The 22,216-nt window shown below is 62.3% G+C and overlaps 3 protein-coding genes across 10 annotated transcripts in view; 1 reads left to right on the forward strand and 2 right to left on the reverse strand.

Annotated features, from left to right (window-relative positions):
• Nucleotides 1-2,180: 2,180 nt before the first annotated feature.
• Nucleotides 2,181-10,359, reverse strand: TEPSIN (TEPSIN adaptor related protein complex 4 accessory protein). 2 transcript variants are annotated; one of them, XM_072781953.1, is made up of 13 exons: nt 10,231-10,359; nt 10,051-10,123; nt 9,801-9,892; nt 9,592-9,685; nt 7,828-7,895; nt 7,550-7,628; nt 7,344-7,415; nt 6,435-6,644; nt 5,445-5,622; nt 5,244-5,357; nt 5,083-5,161; nt 4,693-4,827; nt 2,181-3,801 (listed from the first exon to the last, which is right to left on the reverse strand). In XM_072781953.1, exons 1-13 carry the CDS (start codon nt 10,279-10,281, stop codon nt 3,253-3,255), a joined length of 1,794 nt encoding a protein of 597 aa, XP_072638054.1. In that variant the 5' UTR covers nt 10,282-10,359; the 3' UTR covers nt 2,181-3,252. The 2 variants fall into 2 exon arrangements, with proteins under 2 accessions (XP_072638054.1, XP_072638055.1); XM_072781954.1 differs by lacking the exon at nt 7,344-7,415.
• Nucleotides 10,360-10,523: 164 nt separating this feature from the next.
• On the forward strand, nt 10,524-12,618 carry NDUFAF8 (NADH:ubiquinone oxidoreductase complex assembly factor 8). Of its 2 annotated transcripts, none has more exons than XM_072781955.1 (3): nt 10,524-10,682; nt 10,800-10,914; nt 12,355-12,618. In XM_072781955.1, the coding sequence occupies exons 1-3, from the start codon at nt 10,599-10,601 to the stop codon at nt 12,447-12,449; spliced, it is 294 nt and encodes a 97-aa protein (XP_072638056.1). In that variant the 5' UTR covers nt 10,524-10,598; the 3' UTR covers nt 12,450-12,618. The 2 variants fall into 2 exon arrangements, with proteins under 2 accessions (XP_072638056.1, XP_072638057.1); XM_072781956.1 differs by having other exon boundaries at nt 10,525-10,682; nt 10,800-10,910.
• Nucleotides 12,619-14,524: 1,906 nt separating this feature from the next.
• SLC38A10 (solute carrier family 38 member 10) overlaps nt 14,525-22,216 on the reverse strand; it is a 39,692-nt gene continuing 32,000 nt past the window's right edge. For 3 of the 6 annotated variants that reach the window (XM_072781951.1, XM_072781947.1, XM_072781946.1), the window contains 6 exons: nt 20,658-20,825; nt 19,915-20,370; nt 19,230-19,361; nt 18,027-18,050; nt 16,282-16,443; nt 14,525-16,059 (listed from right to left, as the gene is read on the reverse strand). In XM_072781951.1, the coding sequence (XP_072638052.1) occupies nt 15,011-16,059; nt 16,282-16,443; nt 18,027-18,050; nt 19,230-19,361; nt 19,915-20,370; nt 20,658-20,825 (1,991 nt within the window). In that variant the 3' untranslated portion in view covers nt 14,525-15,010. The remainder of the gene's footprint in view (nt 16,060-16,281; nt 16,444-18,026; nt 18,051-19,229; nt 19,362-19,914; nt 20,371-20,657; nt 20,826-22,216) is intronic. The other 3 variants (XM_072781950.1, XM_072781949.1, XM_072781948.1) reach the window with 2 other exon arrangements.

Raw genomic sequence — 22,216 nt, forward strand, 5'->3', positions numbered from 1 at the left:
GGGGGTTTCTACATTACATAGACAGTAATGTTTGTGAATAAGTTCCCCTTCCGACATACTTGTCCCCCTTTCCTCCTGCTTTATTGAACTGGCCAGGGCTTCCAGTATAACGCCGAACAGAAGTGATTAGAATGGATAGGACTTCCTTGTTCCCAATCAGTCCTACACCATTATGATGTCAGCTCTGGGACCAGGTGAAACAAACTGTCATATTTCTCATATGTGAAGTTTTTTTTTTTTTTTTTAATTTTTTTTTTTTAATTTATTTATGATAGTCACAGAGAGAGAAAGAGAGGCAGAGACACAGGCAGAGAGAGAAGCAGGCTCCATGCACCGGGAGCCCGATGTGGGAATCGATCCCGGGTCTCCAGGATCGCGCCCTGGGCCAAAGGCAGGCGCCAAACCGCTGCGCCACCCAGGGATCCCTATGTGAAGTTTTTTTTTTCATGAATGAAATGTTAAATTTCAGGTCTCCCGCATTTTCTGCATAAAATGTGATTTTTCAGGGGTCCATGGGTGGCGCAGCAGTTTGGTGCCTGTCTTTGGCCCTGGGTGCAATCCTGGAGACCCGGGATTGAGTCCTGCGTCGGGCTCCCAGCATGGAGCCTGCTTCTCCCTCTGCCTCTCTATCATGAATAAATAAATAAATCTTTAAAAAAAAAAAAATGTGGGATCCCTGGGTGGCGCAGCGGTTTGGCGCCTGCCTTTGGCCCAGGGCGCGATCCTGGAGACCCGGGATCGAATCCCACGTCGGGCTCCCGGTGCATGGAGCCTGCTTCTCCCTCTGCCTGTGTCTCTGCCTCTCTCTCTCTCTCTGTGACTATCATAAATAAATAAAAATTTAAAAAAAAAAAATGTGATTTTTCTTTGTAAATGTGTTAACTTGGTGAATTATGCTGATTGATATTCAGATGTTGAACCAGCCTTATATCCTGGGAATAAACTCCAATTCTTGTGACATATGAACCTTAAAAAAAAAAAATTTATATAGTCATGAGAGATACAAAGAGAGGCAGAGACACAGAGGGAGAAGCAGGCTCCCTTGATCCCCAGACCCAGGACCGCGCTCTGAGCTGAAGGCAGACGCTCAACTGGAGCCACCCAGGTGTCCCACATGTTAACCTTTTAATATGCTGTTGGATTCATTTTGGTAATATTTTTTTGACAATTAAACAAAACAAAACAAAACTTATGTTCATCAAGGAGATTGGTCTAGTTGTCTAGACCACGTGCACATGGAACATTCCCCAAGATAGACTATTCTGGGCCATAAAACAAACTTCAACAAAAGTTTCAAATCTTGGAGAATACAACTGAAGTTATAGAAAACATGCTCTTACTGTATCAGGATTAAAATAGTAATAACAGAAAAACACACCTTTAACAATCCATCAGATAAAAGGACGTCCCAAGGGTAATTAGAAAATAAAACTATAAAAGGGGCACCAGGATGGCTCAGTAGGTTTATTGTCTGACTCTTGATTTTGGCTTAGGTCGTGATCTCAGGGTCGTGAGACTGAGCAGAGTCTTGTCCCTCTCCATCTGCTTCTCCTCACTCTGTCTAAAATAAATAAAATCCTAAAAAAAATAAAACTATCATAGTTCATGGGATGCAATCTGGAGAAAAACATAGCATTAAGATTTTAATGTTAGAAAAATAATAAAGGTCCCAAACCACTAATCTAAGCTTCCACTTTTAAGAAACTAGAAAAAAAAGGAAAAATGAATTCAAAATAGTAGAAAAATAAAGAGCAGATAGCAATGAAATACAAAACATAAAAGCAGTAGAAAAATAAAACCAAAGGCTTAGATCTTTGAAAAAAAAATTAACAAACTTCTAAACAGACTAATCAAGAACAAGTGGAAAAAGTCATCAACCTAAATGAAGGATGGAGCACCATTACAGACCCTACAGACACACAGCTTCTGTGGAATGGACCGGCTTCTTGGAAGACAGATTCCCGATGCTCACGTGGGATGAGATGACCTGAAGAGCCCTGCACCTGCTTGAGAAACCGTTTCATGGTTAAAACCTCACAGTTAACATTAAGGGACCAGATGGCTCCAGCAGGGAGTTCTCCCTGACATTTACCATCAGGAGGCCTCTAAGTGTGCCCCTTGTTAATGCTGTTTTCACTGAAACACACACACACACACACACAAAAAGGCACCAGTGCAGGTCTGTGTGAACACTAGTGTTTACTTAGAACGTGCAGGAGGCATGAGCCTTGCAGCAGCAGCATCCTTCAGGAGGCCAGCCCGCAGTCTGCAGCCACAGCACGGACCACGGCCGCACAGTGACCTGCCGCTGTAGACAGCCCTGCTCCACCTCAGAGCAGCGATCTGAACTGAAAATAAAGACCCAAGTCGTGGTTCCCAATCCATGTAAAGCCTGGTTGCTGCGAGGCAGGCACAGGCCTCCAGGGCACCCTTGAGGTCCCCACTGCCAGGCCCTGCCATGAGCCTGCCTGCTGCTACAGGAATTCAAGTCCCAACAGCTAGCCTCTGAAAAGAGACACAGGGAAACTGAGGCAGCCTCACGCCCTCCTCTCAGGGTGGTCACTGGAAACAGTAGCAGCTTGGCAAGGGCCACAGCCGGGGCTCCATCTCCTTCTGACGTGTCCCCTCACGGAGGAGCTGGGTGCCCACAACGACCCTGAGCTCTTGAGTGAAGAGCCAGGCCTCCCGTCCTGCCCCGCCAGGCGTCACACCGCACCCTCTGCCCCGTTCTGACCCCTCTGGCTGCAGGGAAACGGGCTTGACAGCGTCTGCAGACAGGATGACCGGCCAGGTGCTGCGCAGGAGGCCCAGCGGCCGACCTGAACAAGCAGCTCAGATCCTGGTTCTGCCTAGAAACCCGCAGGGTCCGCGTGGGGCTTGCTCTCCTTGCACTGCCCCTGTGCTACTCTGACCCTCATGGCAGAGGGCCCACCCCATGAGGGGGTTCATCTTCCCCAGTGGGGGGAGTGGGAAACCTGTCTTTGGATTGGGAGCCGACCTGAGGACTCCCTCGCACCATGCCACCTGGCTCCACCTGGCTCTGTCCTATCTGCTGTGCTGAGTGGCCTGCACCTCGTCCTCCGCAAGCAAGGGGAAGACACCAGACAGAGCAGGGCCGGCCACAGACCCAAGGGGAACCACTGCTTGGTGGGCCGTGGGGGCCGGGTCAGATGGGACAGCACAGAGTCAGGGGTCCTGGGAGCTCCAGGCCGGGGGCCACGAGAACTCCACGTGTGGCCCAGGGCGGCAAGGTCATGAGTTTAGAAATGGGAAAGCTGACGGCTCTGGGCCAGGAGGCTCTCTCGCTGCTGCCTTCTGTGACAATGTCCATGGGACTTGGGGCGCCTTTTCTGTGGTAGTCCCGGCCCCTACCAGGCGGGGACAAGCCACCAGCTCCATTCCAGCGAACAGGGAGCTACAGCTGCCACTGGGCACTGGGCTCTGCAGGCAGCAGCTGGGCCCCAGGCTAGACTCCGGTGCTCCTTTTTGGGGGCCCACGCCCAACGGGCTCCACTCAGATGCAGCCACCCGCTCTCTAGAACCCGCCAGCCTCGTCTCGGCCTCCCTGGCGTCCCCAGGGACTGACGGGGGGCAGCTGTCCAGGGGAGGGGGTAGTGCAGAGCCCTCGGGCGAGAAGAGAGTGGAACTCAGAGGCTGCAGGAAGGCTTGGTTCCCAGCAAAAGGCACGGTGTCGGTCAGCAGGTCTGACAGGCCCACGCGGGCAGCAGCGGGGCTGGGTGCAGCGGGCAGCCTGCGGGCAGGGGGCTGTTGTCGGCAGGAAGCTTCAAAGTGCCTGAGGATCTGGACGCAGAAGGAAAGGGGGGTGGCTGAGGGTTCGTGTGCCCTAGGGGCACAGAGACACCCCTCCCCAGCACGGCCGCCCACCCAGACCTCCTCCTCCTGTCCTCCCCCGACCTCCTTCAACACCGGCCAAACCCTCTGCGCATGCACGGCCGCACCTGTCAGCAAGCCTGGCTGCATGACGAGCCGGCTCAGGGAGAGGGTGTCCCTTGTCCGGCACCATGCCAGCGCCAACCCAGACGCTGAAGGAAGGAACGTGCCCTAAACCCTCTGCTCCTTCCCCACTGCTGTGCACAGAGCTTACTCCCGCCCTCTCATGCCCACAAACACCACTATGACCAGGTCACTGATTCTTCAATGAAGGACAATTTAAAGACAAGATGCCCAGGATGCCACTAGGCAGGAGGTGTGGGGGCCCAGCTGCAGGGGGGCTGCCCAGAGGCTCCCTGCCCGGTGAGAGTCAGGAGACCTGCACACAATTCAGGCACATTAAAGGGACTCCAGGTGAATGAGACCATTCCGCCCCCTAGGGGCCGGGGAGGGATCGAAGCGCCCGGCACATACGTGAACCGCGACCCAGAGTGGAGGACAGGAGGGTAAATCCATCTAAGCACAGAGGGCTTCCTGCAGAAGGCTGCCCGTGAGCTGAGCCAAGGAGGGGTGGGGGGCTGCCTGCAGAGCAGAGCTGCTGAGCAGTAAGGCAGCTGAACTGGGAAGTTCAGGAACTGGAAGAGGCTCCACGAACCAGGGACCACAGCTGTCCTAAGGGCACGACTTGTCCCACGCAGCCAGGAGCGGGCATGTACAGGTACGTCTGGGGAAGGCTGGCCCCAACAGGTATGAAACTGCTGAGGCACCCCGTCACCCGCTCCTCTGGGCCCCGCTGCCCACCTTGGTGGCCTTGTTGGTCACAGGTCCAGGGCTGCCTGCACTGAGCTCCTGCAGCCGCGGCCGGGTGAGGAGCAAGATGTGCTCCTGGGAGAGCAGGTCGGTGCGTCCCAGGGATGCAATGGCACCCAGGGCTCTCTGCCAGGGAGACAGGAGGTCAGCAGGGCCCCCCCAGGATGGAGACCCATCTGACCAGCTCCCTTCCTCCTCTTGGCCCAACTACAGCCCCACACTGGGGAAGCCCAGGGCAGGCCCCCTGGAATCCTGTGCTTACTCCCCCCTGCTGCCCGTCTCCCAGGGCGGAGCCCCCTCTCCCCACGTGAAGAGGTCCCCAGTTACCCCTGCTCACTCCCTCATACCCACGGCCACCCCCCACTCATAGGCAGGCCTCACCATCTGTGCACACTCGCTGGGCCCGTCCAGGTGGCGCGTCAGCAGCTCCAGCACAGCCTCACAGTTGAGCAATCCACACCTGCAGGAAGGGGCAACCAGGAGATGGGGGGTAGGGGGCCGGGGCGGAGGATGGGGGGGCGGGGAGCGGGCAGGGGACCCACCCTTTGATGAAGCGCTGTGCCTCCTCTTGGCTCAGAAAGGCATGTGGCCCACACGTCACGGTCTGCACCAGGTTCTGCTCCTGCTGGCAGTCACTCAGGCTCACGGCCTCAACCCTGTGGGGGGCACAGTGGTCAGGGTCAGAGAAAGACCCCTCCGGGTCACGCCTCCACCCAGGGAGGGCGCCCAGGGGGCCCACTCACCGCTCCGCCAGGTCGCTGGGTGCCTGGCTGGCCGCAGAGGGGCTGTCACTGCCCGACCGACTGCCAGAGTCCAAGGCCTTGCTCCGGTCACCGCTCTCCTGGGAGGAATTCTGGGAGCTGGAGCTGCTGTCCGGCTCGTCCCAGCCCCCTCCAGCCTGCCCCGGCTGGGGTCTCAGGACTGTGAGGGACGGAACTGGGAGTCAGAGTGGAGCGGGGGGGGCGGGGGGGGTTCTGACTCGCCTCATGCGCCCCTTCCTGTGGCACCTGGACTAGCTCAGGAAGGCCCTGAGCTCCAGAAAAATGCCTGGTATGAGGTGACATGGAACACGCCTGCCCCAGGGCCAGCTCGTGAACACACAGCAGTGCCAGGCACTGAAGGCCAAGTGGGAGGCGGTTTGCGGAGGTGCAGATCACCCCGACGCCTGTCCCGCCGTCCTTCCTCACCCTCACCGTGCTCTGTGTTGCACCTGCACTGCCTACTGCCCCTGCTAGGATACAAGTGCTGTGGAGGCTGGCCCTGGTGTCACTATGGCCCCAGCTGAACCAGCAGAAGCTGAGCGGGGGTCCCGGGTCCATATCTGAACGGGGGGACCCTCTGGAAGCCCTGCCTGCTCTGGGGCCGTAACACCCGAGCTCCAACTCCAAGCAACTGGTGAGACGCTGGCAGGGTAGCGTCTGTGCGCCACGCACAAGCTTTGTGAGAGAAGGAAACCAGTACAGACCACAGTGAACGTGCACCATGCTGGTGGAGGGCTCTGGCCACGGGAACATCGCAGAACATGCCGCCTCTGGGGCCGGACAGGACAGGACAGCAGGGCTCCCTGACCCCACCCAGGGCGCACCGCCCTCCCCGGCCTCTAGTCAGATCCCTCCCCGAGCCACACCCTGTGGCCGCTGACACTAAGGGAGTCCCGTCCCTCGGTCCCCGCAGCCTCCTCTGCTCACCCAGACCCTGGCAGGGGGAAGCTAGACCCCCCAGAAGGCTCTCACCGCTTCCTCGGGCACCCAAGAAGCCCCTGGAGAGCGGCTTCCCAGCAGCTGAGCCACCTTGGCTGGCTAAAGGCGTCACGGCGGGCTGGTAGGCATCGCCCCGCGGGAGGGGCCTCTGGGTGCCGGGGCTCTCGGGCCCCGGGCGCACGGCGTTGGCCACCACCTCCGCAGCCTTCTGGATGGTGGAGAGGAAGGCTTCGCCCGCAGAGCCTGCGCCACAGGGAGAGGGAGATGGCCTACTTTGGTCGCGTCCCCTGTGCTCTCTCGTGTCTCCCAGAAGGAGGCACTGCTTCCACTCTGGGCTTGAAAGAGAGATCTGAGCTGTAGTTACAGAGCAGAGGCTACGTGGGGGACCGGAGTTCTTGCAGAAGCTTCCCCGGTGGATTCTGCTCCAGAATGCTCCCGGGGCTGATGGAGCCTGGGTGCCCCACACTGCACTTGCGATCCAGCTGTGGTTCATGCCCTTCCCCACCCTTGTGCCCTACGAGGACCGAGCACTGTCACCCCACCTCAGGAGAGGACAGGCCTCCGAGCCAGACCCGCTTTAGGAATCAGTGCCCCCTGAGGGCCGGGGGGTCAGAGCTGTGACCAGAATGAGTAGCAACAGGCCACCGAGGCAAGCTGGGCATGCAGAGCCAGCTCAGCACCGCACCTGCCGAGTCACCTGTGGTAGCCAGGCCCAGCACCCTCTGCCCTTGGGCCCTGGAAGGAGCCGTGTGTGCAAATGAGGCCCAGCCTGACTTCTCCCCTGCTGGCTAAGCAGACCCGGCCGGCCTCGTCCCACAGGCCCCGGCAGAGAAGGTGGAGTGGGCAGGGCACGCCAGCTGGCCACATCACCCTCCAGGGCTCGGCAGGCCTGAGCTGCCAGGCCCTCGCCCCCACGGCTCTGGGAGCCCACGCAGCACTCACCCGTGTGGCCCCGCTCCTTGCTGTAGCCGAAGCCCTGGAGGGAGCCCTGGGGTCTGGACTGCGAGCCCATGCCTGCAGGCAAGTGTGGCTACTCATCCTCAGCCCTGCGCAGAGTGGCACGCCGGCCGAGGACAGCAGGTGGGGAGAAGGGACCCCAGGCCTTCCAGAGGGAACACCCAGCGGCAGGGATGGACACAGCGGCCTACCTGCTGGAAGCAGGCCCCTGGGAGCCTGGGAGTGAGGCGGAGGGGACACGCTGTCAGAGAATAGTGCGCTTCCCAAGTCCTAGATGAGGAGGAGGGTGCTCAGCACGTGCAGCTGGGCTGCCATCCCCCCCCATCCCCCCGTCCCCAGGGTTCTCAGAGGCCAGGCTGGGTGGGGGGGACGGGGGGCTGGTCCCACAGCAGGAACAGAGCCAGGGTCCCAGGCGGTTGGAGAACAAAGGCCCAGTGCTGCCCTAGAGCCGACCTGAGTCCCGACTCACCTGGGCGGCCGCCCGCACCTTCTGGTACAAGCTGTTCCCGTGGAGAGGATCCGGGGGCCCTGAGAACGCTGCGGGCAGAGCCGGAGAACCAAGGCTGAGCGGGCGCTGGTGACCGCAGGGGTGACGCTCCAACACTCGCGTTCCCTGGGGGGGTGAGCTGCAGCCCATCCCGGCCGTGACCAGGCCCCCCAGGGGCCCCTACAACTCTGATCCCCGGCAGGTGGCCCTGGCAGCCCCAGGGTCAGGGTTAGCTCCCTAAAGCACAGGTCGGACCTCAAATCCCCCACATGACAGCACTTCCAGGTCAAAGTCCTTACAGCAGCCATCAGCCCGCGGAAGCTGCCACCCCCCCAGAATGCTCTGCCCCATGGACAAAGCCTGGAGAGCACCCAGAGCCCCTCATCCAGGACGCCCTGCCCCAGGCTGCTTCTAGAGCCGCACCCCTGCAGGCCCCAGCTCCCATGCTCACACCAGGCCTGCGTGTCGACCTGCAAAGCACGACGTGGGTGGCCCCCTCCCTGACCCCACCGTCTCTCTGAGTTCCTGCAGGGGCAGCCTTACTACCTCTGCACCCCCTTCTGCCCGAAAGACACACAGAGGATCTCGTCCAATCCAAAGCCCCACAGAGGTCCCGGGGGGCCGGGCGACAAAAGCCCGCTCTTTATCATGACCCACAAGCTCCACCTCTCGAAGGTCTGAGCTCAGGGTTACAGCAAGTGAGATTCTCCAGAAAAAACGAGCCCACCCTAGGCTCTGTCTCATCCGTCACAGACGCACCTCTCTTCCCAGCCCCCTGGCACCGTGCTGTCTCCACTGCGGCTGGTGGCCCAGGACCAGCAGCCGGGAGCCGAACCTCCAGTGAGTGGGGATGGCACCCCCTCATTCCCATGGGACTCCTGCCCTGGGGCCACCTCCCCACAGCCTGGCGCTGTCCCCTGGGCTTGGAGCATGGCAGATGGAGGCTGTGGCCACGTGTTCCTGGGGTGCAGGACTGGGGGACCGCTTGTGTGCAAGTTGGCAGCACAGACACGCCCCGGCCGGCGAAAGTAAGCGAGGCAGGCCTGCTGTTTTTGCACAGGAGTTTTGGGGGGCACTGGTGACGAGCACGAGCCCCGGTGGACACCGGGGGCAGCGGCCAAGTCTGGGGGCAGGATGCTCTCCGGGGTGCCGAGTGCCCAGCCTCGCCCAGCCTGTCCTTGAAGGGCTGAGGTGGCTTCAGGGCGGGGAGGTGCTGCCTAACGATGGGGGTCCTCCGAGCGCACCAGGTGCCTCCCCGGGGCTCTCACGGGCCCAGCTCGGTGTGCACGGTTCCTGCCTGAACGTGGGCCCTTCCAAGACTCCCCGAGGCCGGGCGGCGGGGCCTGTAGATGCTGCAGCTGCCTCACCTGAGGGAAGGTCTCGGGCCACGCCTCCCAAGTTCTAGTTAAAGAGAAACAAACAGGACAGCCCCCGGCGTGGGTGGGGTGAGACGGCGGCTCCCCTGCAGCCCCATCTGTCGCCTAGACCGCGACAGGCCAGGCCCCCCTCGTGCAAGCTCACAGCGCTCCCTGGCTCGGGCCCTGAGGACACGAATCATCTCTGGCGGGTCGGGCACTAGAACAGGCAGGACGGGCCTGGGCCGCCCAGGCCGGGCAGGACACACGGGCAGAAAGTGACGGGCCAGACGCAGTAGGGCTGGGGCGCAGACGGGAGCTGCCAGGAAGGGTCCTGCGGTGGGGGTACCCCTGGGGGTCGGCGCAGGGCCCCCCGCCCCGCGCCCGGTACCTGCAGCCTCTTGGATGAAGGCGGGGTTGCGCTTGAGGATGAGCACGGAAGACGGGGAGCCGTGGCCACACAGGTGGAGCAGGATCTTCAGCACCTGGGGGGCGGGCAGGTGGGGCAGGCGGCACGCACCCCGCCGCGCCCCGCCTGCATCCGCCGCCCGCGGGTGGGAGCTGGGCCTGCCCTGGGTGGGGGGCCGCGCGGGGACTCACCTTGAGCTTCACGCGGCCGGAGCCGCTGTGCAGCCGGGTCAGAAGGTACTCCAGGAGGCACTGGCTGCTGCCCGGGGACTCGTGGGAGATGCCTGGCCGGCCGTGGTTAGGGAAGGGCTGAGCGGGGTCGGCCGCGCCTCCCGCCCCCCGGCCCCGCGCGGGCCTCCCCGCCGCCCCGCCGCCCCCCCGGCCTCCGGCGCAGGAGCTGCAGCGGCCCGGCCCGCGGGCGAGCGGCGGACACGAAGGATACGGGCGATCTCCTCGAACAGGTAGCCCGGACACGGGGCGTCGTCATCCGACGTTCCCTTCAGGAGGAGCGGGAGCTGGAGAGGAAACAGGGCCCGGCCCGCAAGGCGTGAGCGCCGCGGGGAGGCGGCCGAGGGCGAAGGCAAGAGGCCCCGGCGGGGGCTGAGCGGCCGCCCGCACTCACCCGGTGCAGGAAGCTCAGCCGGTCCCGCAGCGCCGGCGTGGCCGCCATCATGCCGGTCACCTTCCGGCCCCGCCCGCCGCCGCGGCCCCCCTCCAATCCCCGCGCACGCCTGGCCCAGCTGGCCAATCGCCCGTGCGGGGCGGGCACACCACGCGAGCCTGAACCAATCCGAAGTCCCACGTCAAAGACAGACAAACCCGCCAGCCACTTGCAGTGTTCCCGGAGCCGGGTCGCCGTTCCGGAAGGGGGCGGGGCTAGCGGTGGGGTGGGGCTGAGGCCCAGCCAATCAGGGGGCGCACGGGACGCTGGGCGCCGGAAGAGGGCGGGCGCAAGATGGCGGCGCCCACGGGTGCTGGGAGTAGCGGCTCATGTCCGGGAACGGAGCGGTGTGGGGGCGCGTGCGGGGCCGCCTCCGCGCCTTCCCCGGGCGCCTAGCGGCCTGCGGGGCCGAGGTGAGGAGCCGCCGGGCGGGGCGGGGCCTGCGGGACAGGCGGGGCCCGCACGGGCGGGGCGGTGACCGGCGGGCGCGGAGGCCGTCGCGATCCCGGCGCGTCCCGCCCGCCCTCCAGGCCGCGGCCTACGGCAGGTGCGTGCAGGCGTCCACGGCCCCGGGCGGCCGCCTGGCGAAGGACCTCTGTGCGCCGGAGTTCGAGGCTCTGCGGCGCTGCTTCGCCGCCGCGGTAGGTGGGCGCCCCCGGGGGACAGTGGGGCGCGGGGCGGGGGGGGCCCGGGCGCAGCGGCAGCTGCCGTCTCCTTCCCGCGCGTGCGCTCAGGCCGGCCGCGCCGCCCGACCCCCGACGGCGAAGGGCATTCAGGAGGCCGCTCCCCGGGAAGGGCAGCCCCCGAGCGGCGCTCGCTGGCCCTCTGGCCCCCGCGGGGCTTCTGCTCCGGGGCCGGGACTCAGCCGCGCCGCATCACGCCCCTTCTGCTGCCGACGCGCAGCCTGCGGAGGTGCTGTGACCGCCTGCCCTGCCCCAAAGCGGAGAGTACGGGTCGCGTGGAGCACATGGGGTTGGACATGCTCCAGGAACCCGGCGCCCGAGGAGGGGGCCCTGGGCTGGGCCGGGATGCCCGCGATCCCCTGTGTCCCCCGGAGCTGCCGGTGCAGAGGACCCGACGCGGACAGGGCGGTTGAGCTCGGCGGACTCCGGGGACCTCAGGCCGTCCGTCCCCTGACATTCCGGGATCGATCATCCTGAGCGGGTAGCTGTGCCTTGGCCGCTTGTCTGGGAGAGGACAGTGCGAGGCTCCCTTCCCGGGGGCTCGGAGATTTTGCACCTCCCCGGGGACGCTCAGGCCTGGTCCTGCCCCCAGCCAGCCCCCCCCCCCCACCCGTGGCCAGCCTCGTATATGACGTGGGCCGTGCAGCCAGGCACACCTGTCCCCTGCGCTTCCTCCCCGGTTCTACAGTCTTCCCCGGGGGACTCTCCACTCTGGGGCTGCAGCTTGGAAGAAGCTCCGTGGAAGGACCAAACACGTTCCCTACACACAGGTCTCTCCGTGGCACCTTTTGTGGTGAGGGCCCACCTGTTCCAGGCGCCTGTATGCTCCTTTGCCATGGTCGTCTACAGATGCTCCCACAGCGCGCCCTAAGCTTGGGGGCTCTTTCCCATGCCCCCATCACGGAAGATGACCCTGCTGAGAGCTGGGGGACCTGACGTTCAGGACGAGGGTGCTTGAGTGTTTGTCACCACGAGGAAATGCACCGATGAGCACCTTTTTGCCCAGTCTGCTGCAGTCCCCAGCCTTGCACAGAGCTGCCTGAGGAGGCAGAGAGGGTGCTGGGTCCCGTCCAGCTCCGTGCCAGGGAGCCCTGTCTCTGGGCAAGTGTTTTCGGCGCTTCACCTCAGCGTTCTCTGTAAGGAGCTCCCGCCGCCTCGTGAGCACTGAGCGCGCTGTGTTGGGGGGCCTGCACAGGGCCTGGTCCAGGGCGGCGTGGCTTGAGGGCCTTGGCCTGCGGCAGCTCCAAGCACCTGAGCCTCCAGCCACGCGGCCGTGCCGGCGCCCGCAGCCGGGCTCTCTGGAAGATGTTTGCTGCTGCCGGACGGCGTTTGGTGGGATGGTTTTCTTGTTTTATGGTCTCTTCTAACTTAACCTGTTCACACCAAATTCTTTATTTTCTAGGCCAAAAAGACCCTGAGGGGAGGCCTTTAGGATGGACGAGCGAGCACTGCACTTGTTTACTGCCCCAGGGAGCAGAGCCGGGCGCCTGGTGCTGACGGCCACCAAGGGCAAACGTCCAAAACGTCTGACACTTTTAGAGCTAGAAGGACTGCAGGCGCGTCAGGGAAGTGGTGGGCGAGCGGGCGTGGGTTTTTCTGCCTCGTGTGTGAGGCTTTGGGTTAGAGTAAGATCCTGACGCGATAATAAAGACCACGGCAGACCATGTGAGAGCTGTCCTGTTGGACATGGCTGTGGGAACATGCTGCTCAGGAGTCTCACTTTCTCAAGAATTCTTACCCAAAATACCTTATTTGAGCCTAACGGAGCCGCCAGATGTAGCTGCCAGTTTACAGGACGTGCCAAAGATAAAAGCACAGCCACACCAGAGAAGGGAAGCTGCCTCCTGTGGGTTTCTGAGAGGTGCCCTCGAGGGAGGGTTGGGCTTAGGAACCCAGGGCAGTGCGGGGTGCCTGCCCTTCTGAGGCCCCCCAGGGTCAGAGCCTAAGCCCTTCTGGCTTTCCTTGCCCCGCCCTTGACCTGGGTATGAAAGTAGGGGTGGCACTGCCCCTGAATGCCTGGCACAGGGCCAGGGCGCCACCTGCTGGATGCCTGGGGACTGTGCTCCAGGAGCCCCTCCTGAAGCATGGAGGTCACCCTGCCCTTGGGCACCACCCAGCCCCTGGCTTGCTGGAGCCAGGCATCCGTGACACCATGACGCCGGGCTTCTCTGGCCCCTCACGCTCTCCACTCCGACCTCTGCAGCTTCTTGTGAGGAGCCTGCAAGACGCGTTCCACAGGCGTCCTCCTGTGTGTCCCTCCTCTTCGGGCTACACACCAAACTCCCAAGTTTCTTGGCCTTTGTCCTAGTTCTCTGGCATCCCCAAACTCACTCCATCCTCAAGACCATGTTTATTGGGGGAAATACAAGAGAACTGGTGTCTGGATGCAGCCGTTCCTGGAGCTGCATCGTCACATAGAACCCTTTGTCCTCAGGCAGCATCTGAACTCAGGGCTTGTGTGCACCAGGTTTCCATCCTTACTCCTACCCGGCCCTCTGGGCTTGGTGGCCCTGCCCTAGAAAGGGAATCCTCATGAGATCCTACCCGTCACCTGGGGCAGCTCCTACGAGGACAGTCACTCACTGATGGCCCTGCTTGCGGCTGCTCTGGCTGGACCACTCACTGCACCTGCTGGTCTTGACACCAGTCTTCTGTGCTCACAAAGCAGACCACAGCCCCCAGCCCCTGCCAGCTCCCTGTGGTTCTGGCAAGGAGCCCCACACACAGGTCCCAGTTCTTCCCTGAGGGACATCGGGCTGGGGAGGCCGGGAGAGCATGAATGGTAGGGAGACCCCAAGGGTCGGGGGGCGGGGGACAGGGACTGGGTCCCTGCTCTAAGGAAATGACCTTCTGTGGCAGGAGAAAGGCCTTACCTCCAGGAAGACATAAAACTTGGGTTGAGGTAAGACATCCAGGTAAATACACCTGGGAATAGAATCCCACCCTGAAAACATATGAACACGTAGAGTTCTGATCTCGGCAACCTCCAGAAGGTGTTTTCCCACTGAGCGGGGTTTGTCTAGGATAGTTATTACTTAAGCGAAGGCCAGGAAGCAAGGAAGCACCCCAAGACTCACCCCCTTTCTCAGGGGCTCCCTGGCAGCACTGGCGCCCGGCCTCGGGAGGAACTACTCGGGTCTAGTCCTCGGGCTGCCCGAGAACACGGGAACCACAACAAACAGGATTTCAAAGGCGCAGGGGCAGGACGAGACCGGAAGCCAAGGCTGGGGCTGCCGAGCCGTGGTGGTCTTCCCGAGGGCCTGGGCACCTCCAGCCAGCAGCCCCTGACGGCAGGGTCTGGGGCACACATGGCCCTCGGGGGGGGGTGGGGGGCACAGCTGCTGGGCCCTCGGCACGCAGGTGGACAGCCTGCCACGGCCACCCCTGCCCACCGGCTCTCCCATTCATTGAAAATACGACACCACAAACGCCACCCGGCTGCCCGCAGGGTCTTTCCGGGGCTGTGCCGTGCCCAGTTGCACACCACCGCCAGTCTGATCAGCAGACTCCCTGCACGTGGTGGCCACACAGGCTCCTCTCAACACCGGCTTCACTGACCCAACATTGGGATGTTTCTTATTTGTAAAACAACTTTATAGTTTGGGAAAGCACAGGGAGCGCAGAGGGACCGTGACAAGGGCTGAGGCGGCCACACACTCAGGCAGCTGGCTAACCGAGATGCCGCAGTCCCAGCCCCATGTCCTCCCACGTGGAGCCGTGGCCACCGAGCAGCTGAGCAGAGGCCGAGTTTGTGACAGTTCTCCACACACTCGGAGCATCACGTGAACCACGACTATGTAGAGCGAGAGGCAGTCCGGCGGGCAGTGGGCCTCACGGCAGCCTGTGTCACCTCGGGGCCACGCTCCCCGGCCGGCCGCTGCATCGTCTGAGTCCTGGTGAGCTCGGTCACCCCAGCAAGTTTAAGATGCGGGCTGGCAAAGGCATAGGCCGTCCAAACCCCCGCCACCGCGGGACCTCTGACTCGGCACCCACGTGGTCCCCGCGTGGTTGGGGGAGGAGACCTGCCGACCAGGAGGACCGTGGCGGCTAGTGGCTACTCAGGACTCCTCCTGGGCCCCGGCCAGCTGCTTCACCTGGCGGCCGTGGACCACCCGCAACGCGCCCCCCGCGGCCTGGTGCAGCTGGGTCTCCAGGGCGCTGCGGAGGTCATTGACCTGCACATCTGGCAGAGGATTAAAGCTGATGATGACCCTGTCCCTTGGGGCCGGGTCCCCTCCTGCCCCAGGAGCCACATCCCGCCGTCTCCTCCTCAGGTCAGAACCGGCCTGGACTTTCAGGTCTCGGTTAGATTTGGCATGGTCTGGCTTCTGAGCCCCAGGGACGGCTGGTTTGGGCCCAAGATCAGGGTCCTGCCTCTGCTCAGGCTCTTGGACGGCAGGGTCTACCCCCAGAACAGGCACACGGTCCCCACCAACGGCCTCCTTTCTGGCCTCCAGGTGACCGCCCTGCTGCCCAGCCTGGCCCCCGGCAGAAACAGCCCGGTGTGCCAGCTGACCGGTCTCGGCCTGGGCCCCAGGGGCTGCTCCTCCCGACCTGCTGGACAGGCCTGCAGGTCCCCAGTCTCGGCTCACTGGCTGGGGCTTCACGGGAAGGTCCCCAGTCTCTCTTGCTCCCAAGACCTCTGCCTCCTGAACGTTGGCACCAGTGGCTCCCACCTCTTTTCTGGATCGTCTCCTTTCGTGGGAGCCTCTGCCAAGAGCGTCCTGACCCGGTTCCAGGACCTCGGCAGCAACAAGCTTCTCTGGGCTCCTGGGCGCCTCGGCAGGGCCTGGCTCAGGCACCTGCTCCTGCACGCCAGCATCGGCGGCTTCGGGCACAGCGCCCTGCCGGCCTTCCCTCGGCTCGGCCTGGGCTGCCCGGGGCTCTGTGCGGGCTGCGCCCAGAGGAGCAGCTGGAGCTCTGCCTGCAGCCCCCTCGGGCTCCTCCACTGAGCGCGGGCCGTGTCCCTGGGGCGGCGCGGGGGGATGCCCAGGAGCTCCACGTGCAGGTTCCAAAGGCTGCTGGGGATGAGGCTCCACCGTCTCCCCATCGTGGGACTCCTCCTTACCTCTGGGGACAGCCACCCCAGGCTCTGGCTGCGCTTCAGCTGCAAACCAAATAAGTCTCAGTTTAGCCACAGAAATAAGCAGAAGCTACCACCACGGGGACCAGAGAGGGGAACTTGCAGCAATCACACACAAATCAAAGCTCTGCCCACAGGACTACAGGTCCCGGGGCCACAGACCCAGCCACACGGAGCCACCGGGAGCCCCAGCTGGCGATCACACATCCAGTGACAGCCGCCTTCCCCGACCCGGCCCTGACTTGCCGTCCTCGCCGTCCTGCCTCTGCTGATGGATCTCCTTGTGCTGCTCCTCAATCACCGCCAGCAGCTTCTCCTGCTGGTCCAACAGCCGCTTCTGCTGGACCTGCTGCTCTTTGATCACCTGCAACAGGACGGCGTGGTCCAGCAGCTCCGCCCGGCCCGCTTCTGGCAAGGGGAAGGCGCACAGTCAGAGCCTGTCCCGGCCACACAAGTGTGGTGCCGGGCAGACGGTGATGGGATGCCCGCCCTGGGATGCCCCACGCCTGCACTGGCTCCCGTGGGCCCCACTGCTCAGACTGCTGCCCGCTGGGAATAAATGTTGGGAGAAGCTAAAGAGGAGGTCTGCCACAGTGGGAACGACAGCAGGGTCCTGGGCTAGAGAGTACAAGCTACAAACTGCTCTAAAATCAGAATAGCAGCCCTTGGAGAGTTTCCTCCAAGGGGAGAATCCAAGAAACAAACTGTCTTCCTTTTCAGCAGTGACCAGGACTGGAACCTCGATGAGGCAAAAGCCAGCTGCAGATAATACAGGGCTCCTGACGCTGCTCCTGACCGCCACCTGGGGGGCTGGTGCAGGCTGGCACAGGGGGTGGGGGGCAGCGCAGCAGGTGTGCGTCAGAGGCCTCACCACACTCTCCCCACACCCCTAACCCAGAACTTGGGCCCAGGAGGAGGCCCCGAGTCTGAGCACCCGGCGCCAGCAGTGTGTGCATGAGGGAGCCCGCCTTTCACTACCAACGCCTCAGCCCTGGGTCAGCTATGTTCCGGGCAGCCGTGGCTCGTGTAACTGCTATGACACGTGTGTCCTTAAGCAGGAGGCTGAGAAGGTGACATGAGCGGTTAGGGCAGGTGGGTGGGCAAGCTCACAAGGAGTGGTGAGAGCACACATCCCAGTAAGGCCCCACGTGCTGGGCACACACGTGCTGGCCTGTCCTCCCCATGGTGACCTGTGACCTGCCACAATAGCACAGGGGTTGGCCTCCCCACCAAGAGGCCCACAGCAAGAACGAGGCACGTGGAGGACGGACCCTGTGAGCATGAGGCCCCTCAGCCAGCCCCAGAGCAGCAGTCCCCACTCCCAGCCCGCTGTCATCCAGACACCCTCGGGTCACAAAGGTGCCTGCCTCAGAAGGGCCACATCCTGTGGATGGGACCAGGGCTCCACACACAGCCTTTTATATGGGGGACGTTTGCAGTGTCGTCCCCCCAGGGCTCTACACCAGCCACCGGCCATGAGCCTCGCTGTCACCCTGGATACCCGTGGCTCATGCCCATATAATGGTCAACAGTACAGGGACAGCCTCACATGCTGCCACAACTGCCCATCCCCAGGGCAGGTGCTGGATGGGGGGGAAGTGGTGCCTGTCATGTCCAGCCAGAAGCAACAGGTAGGGCAGATGCGAAACAGAGTGGTGACAAGCCATGTCCTCGGGCAGACCCCGGCCCACCAGGACCACAGATGGGATGTCAATGCACATGCAGGACACACTAGTACCCGGCCATGCACAGGGCGGAAATTCCACACAGGCCCCCGTCAGCACATACAGACGGCACCCATCGTCCTCCAGGACCGGGGCACTTATGGAAAGGCGTGAGTTGGGACATCAGGGGGCCCCAACTGAGGGGCCGGGGCCAAGCCTGGGGCGGGGCAGGCTACGTGCGAACACAGCCTGTGCCTTCTCCGTTCTGGCCTCTTAGATCCCCCCCAAGCAGGCCTTCGATTGGAGCACACTCATCTGGGTCCGTACCTGCTACTATCTTTTTGATTTCAGCTGCTCATCCCATTGAGAGGCGTACAGAAGAAAGGCAGAGTAGGAAACTGTGAAAATTGTCTTTTCAGAAAGAAAAAAAATCAAAAGAATCAAACAGGTTTAGGTAACAGAATATAAGGACAGGAATCAGTGAACACAGGGAGGCAACCAGACACGAAGCAACACGTGTGAAACCCCTAGAGCAGCCCCCTAACTCCAGACAACCTCCAGGGTCTCCTGGCTCAGGCCTCTGGCTGTCCCTGGGTTCAGCGGGCAGCCCCAAGCCCAGTGCTCCGGCTGGGAGGCAGCCCAGGGGGGCAGCAGAGCACATATGTCTCGGGAACAGCCCCCAGTGCTGCTCCACCAAGACCCACGCGCCCAGACCCTGGCGGCACAGCAAGAAACACCCTCGCACAGCTCACAGGGGTGGGTGGGGCCGCTCCGCAGACAGACTCGGTGATGCCGGGAGGTGGGTGGGGTGGTGGTAGGATGGAGTTCTAACTGGGGAGCAGCTGTGCACAGGCCCCTTGGTCACCAACCAAATGAGGACAGGAGATCAGGAGTCAGGAAGGCTGCCCCAACCCACACTACGGAGGCAGTGCCCACCAGGGCGGGGCCGCGAGGAGGGGGCGGTCATCAAACCAACAGCTGAAGTCACCCCAGAACAGGCACCAAGGTCTGAAGGAGGATTAACTACCGGAGAGATAAGGTGTGACAAGCTTTTGTTTCACAGGACAGGTGCTAGGTCTTCACAGCAGACGGGCACAAACGTCCCCCCAAGCTGAGGGGGCGGAATACACAGGGGCGGAGGTGAGGCGGGCAGGACCAACCACCTGCCCTCCCAACCGGGTCACCGGGAAGGCACATCCTGAAAACAAGCAGCGTCCGGGGGCACGAACACCCCCACTCTGGCGGTGCTGAACGCCACTCCTATTAGGAGCAGTGACACAGCCGCTTTAAAAGAGCTACAAATGGGAACAGAAAACCATGTGACATGATGACAGATGTTTTTTAAGAGGAAAAAGAGAAGAAAGGCAAAACCTATGTGGCGGGGGGCGGTGGGGGGGACAGGGGACAGAGAAAGCTTCCCCCCCAGGACAGGCACCTGCGGCTCCTTCCCGGTCATGGCTGCGGGGCTGGAAAGAAGGGGCAGATGGCTCGGGGCCCCAAGGAGGATGCGGCAAAAAAGCCAAGCCTTACCCTCCAGCTTGCTGCCAGCGTGGCCTCCGCCCTGGCCTCCTCCGCCCTGGCCCTCCGCGTTCCTCTGCTCTCGCAGCTCTGCCTGAGGCCCAGCCTCGGGGGCCAGCTTCAACAGGAGGGGAGCCTTCCCGCCTGCACACATGGAGATTGGAGAGGTTGGCAAAGAACTCAGAGGAGTGAGGTGGGGAGGCAGAAGGGGGGTAGATGCTTCCTAAAACCACCCTCCTCCCCACCCCCCCACCCGTCAATTTATATCCGACCCGATGATTACCGGGGAAGTAATAAAAACATATTTAACAATCCCATGGGCTCGTGGCGGCGAGCCAGCATTAACTACCTTCACCAATTAACATGCGAGAACCGTCCTAAGTGCGCTTAGACGGCACTTAACAACGTGCTACCTGTCAAGCGCTCCAGCGCGTCCCCATGAGCGCCCAGACACATGGGAGCAGCGCAGCACCTGACACTTAGTGGTCCTGCAAACAGTGTGGCAGACACCACGGCAGCTGTCAGGCCACCACCCCCAGCTTCCCCAGCAGCTGCAGCAGGGCCACTGCACTCACACGCTCGCGTGATCTTGGGAGCCGAGTGTGGGGGGGTGTCTGAGCGGAAGGAGGAACGATCGATTCCTGCTGCCCCACATTCCTCCCCCCAGAGGGGCCTCAGGGGCCCAGATGACACCCACCGGGCTCGCTCTTCTCCGCCAGCCTGCCCAAGGCCCCTGCGGCCCGGCCCGGCAGTGGGACTGCAGCGGCTCTCTCCCCTGCGCCGGCTGCCAGAGCGTCCTGCCCGTCGGGGGGCAAGGCCTGGGGCCCTGGCTGCAGACCCCTGTTGCCTGGCCCCTGGTCCTCCTTCATGGGCTTGATGGCTGGCTGACCATTTCCTTCTGGAATGTTCTGGGGATCTTCAGGGAGACCTCCTGCTACCTCCAAGACCTGGTCCTGTCTGGGTCGGTCTCTCTCTGACTCTGGCGGAGGAGGTACCATCTGCGCCTTGCCCCCCAAAGCCTTTTCATCCACGTGCTTGGACGGATGCTCACTCTCCTCCGGTTGGTCTTGGTCTTGACCTTCGTCCACCACCACCTTGTCGTGAGGGACAGGGGGCTCGTGGCGGTGGGCCTCGCCCACAGGTACCGCCACACCTGGAGGAGATAGACACGTCAGGGAGCCGGCAGGGGAGGCTGGCCCGGCCCTCCTTCCCAGGAGTGTGAACGGAGTCCCGGTGACACGGGCTGGCAAGTGCTACCTCTCCCAGATGGGACTGTTTCCTGAGCGCTGAGGCTACTTCTAGAGACTGAGAAAAGGCGCAGCTGCGAGCCAGCTGGAGGGGCCCGGGGGACGACATGCGTCTGAGCCACAGGAGGAAGCAGGAAGGCCCAGAACTTAGGCGGGCCCCTCCCCGGCCCTCCCGCCACAAATGCCACCCCACCTTGGCCCGGGCGGTCCAGCTGTGCCTGCTCCTGCTTCTCCTTGGTGCCTTCCCTCTGGGGCACGTTCACGGGGCCCTTAATCTGGGCCTGCTCCATCTCATCTTTGTCATTGGGCAGCTTCGGCTTGTCTCGGCCGTCCTCGGCCACGTCCACGACTGGATTCTGGCCTGCAAGCCCGGCACAGCTAATTGAGCAGTGTTTCCGCGTGGTTACACCGCCCGTCAGCATGGGACTGGCGGTTTTCCCTAGATTGTAATCACATTTCCTAGTCGAATGGCAGAGCCTAAACAGTTATTTTTTTTTCCTGTTCAATCATTAGCAGCTAAGTACCACAAAAAACTGTCATTTTTCATGTGTATTCATAACAAAAATATGTCAAGATGTAATTTACACCTAACTGGGTGCGGAAAACGGCCGCGCCATGGAGCACCGGCCGCTGCCACCAGATGGCAGCACGAGCCCGCATTTGCCACATAATGGGAGCTGCCGCCTGGGGCCAGCATCTGCCCAGGGTCCCCCCTTGGGGACAACCACCCTGCCACACCACACCCCCCACTACAAGCCAGCACTGGGGGTGGTGGGGGGGGGCTGAGAGATGCTCAAGGAGAATGCTGCTGGGAAAACCCACGCATGACCCCGCCCACAGTAAGATCAGCTCCAAGGAAGAGAGAGAGGGCCACACGCAGAGCCAGAGAAGCAGCGCCTCCCCCGCTCCTACGCCCCACGTCTGCCCCACGCCCGTCCCCACGCGGCTGTCCATGCCAGCTCGCCTGCACAGCAGAACGGAGTCTGTTAGGACATGGTCTCTATTTAAAAAGTTGGCAAATGTGGCAGAAACTAAACATCCTGGGAAAAGATGCTTTAAAGAACCATCATTTCATCCCAGAGACCGGAAGCAGCCTCTGTGACCCATCTCAGGACACCAGCCGCCCCAAGGCCAGAAGGGACGGGCCTCTGGCTGTCCCCAAGGAGAGGAAATGTCCCAGGCGGACCGATCTGCTGGCCCGGGGCGGTGCCCTCACCTGCATGGGTGCCAGGTGGCAGCGGGGACAGAACCCTCACTGGATCGCTGCGGGGACAGGGCCCTGCCAGGTGGTGGGGCAGAGCCAGCCAGCAGGAAGCAGACTCTGGACTCTACAGTTTAACCAAGTGACTGATAACAGTCAGCGTGTGAACGTTCCCGAGCAGGTGAATCGTCCCAGTCTCAGTCACACAATTAACCCCTTCCCAGAGTTTCCATGCTCACCCAGGAACCACTGTAAATCAAGGGGTCTGTCCAACACATCACGAAGTTAAGAAAAAGGGCCAGAAGGGGAAGGAAAAACCGGAGAAAACAGGAAACTGCCGTGCTATCATAGGACCAAGCGGCCCGCACATGGTCCTGTCTCAGCAGGACCCAGGGTGTCGCCATGAGAGCCAGGGAGGCCTGGCGGGGGCTGGGCCGAGGGGGGCCCCCCGTGCAGGTGGCAAGGCGGGGACCGATGGTGGTCGAGTCAGCCTGCGGGGCCCCTGGAAACCGCGGCGGGGGACACGACTCTACCACCTGTGAGGTGCACCT

This window comes from Canis lupus, chromosome 16, assembly GCF_048164855.1.
Source record: "Canis lupus baileyi chromosome 16, mCanLup2.hap1, whole genome shotgun sequence".
Classification (NCBI taxonomy): domain Eukaryota; kingdom Metazoa; phylum Chordata; class Mammalia; order Carnivora; family Canidae; genus Canis; species Canis lupus.

Excerpts from the sequence above, each read along its gene's own strand:
- NDUFAF8 (XM_072781955.1), top strand. The coding sequence starts at position 10,599 with ATGTCCGGGAACGGAGCGGTGTGGGGGCGCGTGCGGGGCCGCCTCCGC. Across the intron at positions 10,683-10,799 it reads TAGCGGCCTGCGGGGCCGAG|GCCGCGGCCTACGGCAGGTG; the intron begins GTGAGGAGCCGC and ends CCCGCCCTCCAG. Across the intron at positions 10,915-12,354 it reads CTGCTTCGCCGCCGCGGTAG|GCCAAAAAGACCCTGAGGGG; the intron begins GTGGGCGCCCCC and ends TTTATTTTCTAG.
- TEPSIN (XM_072781953.1), bottom strand. The coding sequence starts at position 10,281 with ATGATGGCGGCCACGCCGGCGCTGCGGGACCGGCTGAGCTTCCTGCAC. Across the intron at positions 7,629-7,827 it reads AGGTGCGGGCGGCCGCCCAG|GACTTGGGAAGCGCACTATT; the intron begins GTGAGTCGGGAC and ends CTCCTCATCTAG. Across the intron at positions 5,623-6,434 it reads CTTGGGTGCCCGAGGAAGCG|TCCTGAGACCCCAGCCGGGG; the intron begins GTGAGAGCCTTC and ends CGTCCCTCACAG.